The sequence below is a fragment of the Paraphaeosphaeria sporulosa genome (assembly GCF_001642045.1).
Source record: "Paraphaeosphaeria sporulosa strain AP3s5-JAC2a unplaced genomic scaffold CC84scaffold_24, whole genome shotgun sequence".
Taxonomy (NCBI): Eukaryota; Fungi; Ascomycota; class Dothideomycetes; order Pleosporales; family Didymosphaeriaceae; genus Paraphaeosphaeria; species Paraphaeosphaeria sporulosa.
This window is the reverse complement of record NW_017253383.1, coordinates 13,625-20,285: the sequence shown is the minus strand read 5'-3', so window position 1 is coordinate 20,285 and position 6,661 is coordinate 13,625. Positions and strand designations below refer to the sequence as shown.

General features: G+C 39.2%; 1 protein-coding gene across 1 annotated transcript; it reads left to right on the top strand.

Moving 5' to 3' along the window:
* Positions 1-361: 361 nt before the first annotated feature.
* Positions 362-523, top strand: CC84DRAFT_1106182 (uncharacterized protein; the record flags this gene model as incomplete). Its single annotated transcript, XM_018175131.1, has 1 exon — positions 362-523. A coding segment is annotated over one exon (162 nt), but the record flags the coding sequence as incomplete, so codon positions are not given.
* Between the last annotated feature and the right edge of the window lie 6,138 nt (positions 524-6,661).

Here is a 6,661-nt window from a genome sequence, read left to right as displayed (position 1 = left end):
TATATAGGAACGCGGGTATAAACTCTTATACTCGTATTCAACCTATTTATCAATCTATCGTTTAGATTACACTCAGGCTATATTATTAACTCATTATATCCTCCTCCGATACTATCGTCTCGACAAAACCCCTTCCCTTCCCTCAGTTGTCTTGCCCGAGAACCAACCCTAACCCTTTAGGACTAGCTACCCTTCTGGATTTAACATCTTAAACACCCTTAACATGACAACAGGGACTCCTACCTCTTCCATGGACACGGCCAACGCTACGGTAACCCCGATGGAGCACAAGGGTACCAAGGCGCATAAACCCGACCTATATTATGGCGTTAGAAACCATACTAACATCTGGCTTCTTTAATTGGACCTTTACTTCTACGAAGAAAACAAAGACAAGGACAATAAAGATAAAGTTCTCTTTACAGCATCCTACATAAGAGGAGATATAGGAGAATGGATCCAACCCTACATTACGAAGTACTTAGACATTAATGATGATAACGTTGACCCTAACTACGTATAAGGCAACCTCAGCGTCATCACACTTATCAAAGACTATAAGAACTTCAAGAATGGTGTCAAACAGATGTTTAGAATTACCAACCAAGAAGTAATAGCCACACGAACCATCTAAACCCTAGTTTAATAACGTTCTATAGCCAAGTACACCACAGAGTTCCGTAAGTACGCTGTACAACTAGACTAGGAAGACAAATTATTAATGTAAATATATAAATAAGGACTCAAGAAACAACTGCGTGAGGAACTATAGCACAGTGGCAGACTCATTAACACCCTTAAGGACTTGTACAACGAGTGTATTAGGATTAATAGAGAATGGTACGATCTATAATAGGATCTCGCGAGGAACCCGAGAGTAAGCTTTAGGCGACCACCACTAGTTGTTTACTAAAAGTCGACTAAACCTCACCAACGATAGTCGCAGAACTCGTATGGCTATATACCCATAGAAGATGTCCAGTTTAACTACTTAGGCAAAGGAAAAGGAAAGGCATTAGGCTTTCATAAGCCTAAACCACGCGTCTTAGATGGAAGTCAATTAAGGATAACTAAGACCCGTGAATGTTTTACATGTGGCAAACCGGGCCACATTGCCAGGAACTACCGTTCTAAAAACAAGGTCATGAGGACCATGCAGTTGAATATACTATCCACCAGCAATGTAGAGGCAACCAATAAAGAATAGACGGTACTTACCAACATTAAGAAGCTCAAGATCGAAGATTAGGACCAACCAGATTCACCTAACTCACGACTATATAAAGACCCAAACGAAGACTTAGATGTATACCTCAGCGTAGAGGAAGAGCTAGATATAGAAGAGATTACACGATCTCCTACTCCTTACCCTTAAGGCCGACACCTTAAGAATAACCTAACAACACCCAACTATACACTAGAACCCAGATCAAGCAATAATACGCCAAACGTATAGGAATTTCTAGAACCTAACCAACCTAGAGATGGCGACCTTGCCTATGGAGTAGTAATGCACTTGGATGGATATATCCAACCCATCACGTTTAAACCATAAGGAGGAGCCAAGGTCTCAAAGGAATAATGGGATTAGGCAGAGATAGTATATAAGAACTGGCCCACGTATAAGGTTTATAAGAACGAGGAAGCAAACTACGCACTATAGTATAACCTAAACCACTAAAATCCCACGCACGTATCCCTTAGATGGATAGAGTATAGAGAGGATACGTGCTAGATACACTACTAAGTGAAAGAAGAAAACAATAAACAACTAAAGCGCATACGACGTTGTAGATAGAAATGGTTTAACTACCCCATCGCGGGATGTAATGAATATCTATAGGATAAGCGTGAACGACAATAGTTTCCTCACTATAACGCCGCTATAAATTAAGCATGCTTAATGCTAGTAAACAAATAATGCACACAACCTTACTAGTACATATATTTATACCCCAACTATATTATACACATGGAACAGAAATATATAAATAGATTTAAAGACCTACCCGAGCGACGGATCACCTTTGTGGAATTTGAACCAGTAAGAGAAAACGGTGAAGCACTATAGAGCAGGGAAAAGTATCCCGACTAAGTGGAAACGAATAGCGACAGGGAACGATACCTAAAGCATTAATAGAAGAAGAAGGCAAGGATAAACAACTACCTCGCCCCAGAAGCATACAACAACCACAATGTGTCTTTTTTAGACCTAGGCTCCGGCGGGAAGACGCCTTCGTAGAATTAAATACCACCTATAGTATAGCATTAATCAAGCTACCAGTACAGCTTAAAGGAATACGGGCGAAAGCTCTTGTAGACTTAGGGGTAGGGAAATACTTCATATCACACAAGGTAGTAAGGAAAGCCGGACTTACTATACTAGATAAAGAAGAACCCTACACAATCTATATTACGAATGGAACCCCAATGCCTAAGACACCTCAAATAACACAAGAGGTCACAACAATACTCAACGTCCAAGGATATAGGGAAAAGATTACCCTTAATATCTTCAAAGGATCCACACACGAACTTGTGTTAGGGATACCTTGGTTAAGGATACATAACCCACATATTGACTGGGGTTCGAAAATAATATCCTTTAAACGCTGTAACTATGCAATGCAAGCTAGGCCTACGCATTAAAAGAAACTAATGGTAGATGAGGGAGTCATTAACAACATAATACCGCGATATAAAGTCGAAAACTTGGACCAACCCTTGGCAAATAATGGCAAGAAACAGGCCATAATACATAAGAAGGAGGACGACAGTACACTTCTTAAGTTACTAGAATAGTATAAGAAATGGACACACATATTTATAGAAAAGGAAGGAAAAGCAAACCTACTAGAATATTAACCTTAGGATTATACAATCGACCTAGATGAAGGAAAAACGCCACCTTTTGGACCACTATACCCCAAGTCAGGAGAAGAACTCTAGAAAGAACACGATTTCATAAAAATAAACCTCGTAAAGGGCTACATACGACCGTTAAAGTCACTAGTAGCCAGTCCCTTCATATTTGTCAAGAAAAAGGATGGATTAGATAGACCATGCGTTGACTATAGACGACTCAACGATATAACGATCAAGAACTAATATCCATTACCCAATATATCGGAACTTAGAGACAGACTCTCTCGAGTAAAACTCTTCACTATAATGGACCTACGAGACGGATACCACCTCATCAGGATGAAGAAAGGAGAAGAATGGAAAACGGCGTTTAGATCACGCTACAGACTATTCAAATACGCAGTTATACCTTTCAGACTTACAGGTGCACCAGCAATATTCATGGCACTTATTAACAATGTATTACGCAAACATTTAGACATATTCGTTATCGCGTATATGGATGATATTCTCATCTATTTAGAAAACGAATCTAACCATATTAAGCATGTATAAATGGTACTTAAGGCTTTAGACAAGGCACACCTACAAATCAAACTTAAGAAATGCCAATTCCATGTCAAACGACTCGAATTCCTAGGACACATTGTTACCACGGAAGGAATAGAGATGGCACCAAGCAAAGTGGAATGTATTAAAACTTAGCCTATACCCAAGATAGCCAAGAATATCTTAGAATTCTTAGGATTCTATGGATTTAACCAATAGTTCATCAAGGACTATACAAAGATCACGATACCCTTAACGAACCTAACCAGGAAGGATGTACCTTTCAAATGGACAATAGAGTGCGGAATGTCATTCCAACTCCTCAAGATAGTATGTATCATGGAACCAGTCTTAGTACACTTCTAAGCGGATGAACCACTATAATTCGAAATAGACGCTAGTGACCTTACGCTAGGCGCCTACGCCAAGTAAGAAAGAAATAGTAAATGGCACCCAATTACCTACTACTCATACAAATTCAATAATATAGAAACACAATACGATGTACACGATAAAGAACTCTACACTATTATAAAAGCCTTAAAGCACTAGAGGATTTACGCTCTCAGCTACTCAACGCTAGAAATCTACATGGATTATAAGAACTTACTAAAGTTCACGATAACTAAAGAACTTACACCACGACAATAGCAATGGTCACAGACCACTAGATAGTATAAGTTCAAGATTATCCATATAGTAGGAAAAGAAAACGGACGAGCAGACGCTCTCAGCTAACAAAGTAACCTAGTAGGAGAAAAGGTCAAGACATTCTCCGCAATCCTTCGTAAAGCCAAAGATGGATCTCTAGAACCAACGGCAGAACTTAACTAACTCTTAGTTATTAATCAAGAAGTACCAAAGCATCTCCAGACCAAGATTATTAGATAATATCACGATAACCCTATATACGGACACCCGGGCATTACTAAAATAATGGAACTCATCCAAAGAAACTATACCTTTAGGGGTATAAAGGAAGCTGTAACAACATATATCCGAAAATACGTAGATTGCCAAAAGAACAAACATGGCACACATCTTAAATACGGAGAAATATAAGCAATTAAGATACCAACAGCACCTTTCGAGGATATCGCTATAGACTTTGTCATAGGAATACTAAAGTTAATCAATCCAGCTATAGAAGTCTCGTATAATAGCATACTCATTATTATATGTCGACTTACTAGCTATATCGAACTTGTTCCATGCCTTAAGAAGATTACAGCGAAAGAACTCACGTATCTCTTTATAGATAGATGGATGCGACACTATAGTATGCCAAAAACAATCATAAGTGATAGAGACAAACTCTTCACATTAAACTTTTGGACCACGTTTACAGCACTCATTAGAACAAAATAAAAACTATTAACAGCCTATCATCTATAGACGGACGGAAAAATAGAAAGAATGAACCAGACTATAGAAACGTATCTCCGAATATACTGTAATAATTAGAAAAACAACTAGGTTTCACTACTACCTATGGCACAGCTCGCGTATAATAACAAGATATTAATAATAATAAAACATACACCGTACTACGCAAATCACGGACGACATCCACATCTCTTTAATTAAACACTTCCTACGAATGTCAAAGCAAAAGAAGCCATAGATATGGTAGAAAATATAAAACAGATACACGAACAACTCTAAGAGAATCTCAAGAAAGCTTAATAGCAAGCAATTTCCTACACAAACCGAAAACGTAAAACGGCACCTCAGCTAAAGAAGGGAGATAAAGCATATCTACTTATAAAGAATCTTCATACTCAGAAGAGAAAACACAAGAAACTAGATTATGTTAAGATCGGACCATTTTACATTTCCGAATAAATATCACTAGTAAACTACAAACTTGAGTTACCGCCAGACGCAAATATACATCCAGTATTCCACGTATCATTATTAGAACCAGCGGATCCGGATACACTAGTTGAAACTACCTTCTATCACCAGCCAGAGGAAGAAACAGAATTCGAAGTGGAACGAATCCTATAAATACGCAATCCATTCATAGACAAAGAAGAATATCTTATCAAATAGAAAGGATACCCACCAAGCGAAAACATATGGGAACCAAAGGGGAACCTCTCTAATTATCAGCAACGCATACAAGAATTCTTCTCAAGAATATTACCACTCCAGCAGCGAAGATTGTAACATACCTAGGATGGTAACGGGCCAGAAGCGTCCCAAAACCCATTAGGGAGACCTTCAAAAGCACCCCAGGTGGCGGGAGACAGGGAAGGACCTGAGGGAACCTCTTCCAAGGATAAAAGGAAGCTAGGGACCTCTCGCGATTCGGCTTCCTCAATACTCTACTCCTCCACGGTAATTACTTCTTCAGCACGCTTATCCAATAAATCTATCTACTAACGTAATCGATCTTTACGCGCACGCGCAACACGCAAATCTTCTAATACCTTTTCATAGGCCTTAAACGCAGCTTCCTACGTTTCTCTTAATTCTTTTATTTTCAGACATAACTTCTCTTTCTCGGTAAGCAGTCGCTTAAATTTAGATTCTAAAACTCGTACATCATAGCGCTAACCACGACGAACGCATTCGCCACACTTCCTAGAACGAACATAGACCTTATAGACACGGCTATGTTTAATATAGGTCGAATATTTCTTCACCATAGCTTCGCCAAAAGAGTTAATAAAGTTGGATAAGAGACGATGACGGGAGGTGCTAGAAGCGGGTTGTTTGGGTATAATGCGAGACCAGGCGGACACTACTTATAACACGGGGCCCACTCCGGTTATATCTAGGCACGAGACCAGGTCACATAATCTAAGGGCAGATCTGAGGAAGAGAGGGGGTAATATTAGGATCCGAGATGAATAGTCATCCGGACCACACATGTAATTAGGCAAAGTAACCAGGACATAGGTGTGACCATAGTCACGTAACTTAATTAGAGTGATTAGTGCGCCAAGCCTACTAATTACACTAAGCAACTCGTATACTAATCACTAAGCACGACTTAATCACCATAATTAGTTCAACTAAGTAACTGATCAGGCTTGGTATATAGGAACGCAGGTATGAACTCTCATACTTATATTTAACCTATTTATTAATCTATCGTTTGGATTACACTCAGGCTATATTATTAACTCATTATATCCTCCTCCAATACTATCGTCTCGACAAAACCCCTTCCCTTCCCTCAGTTGTCTTGCCCGAGAACCAACCCTAACCCTTTAGGACTAGCTACCCTTCTAGATTT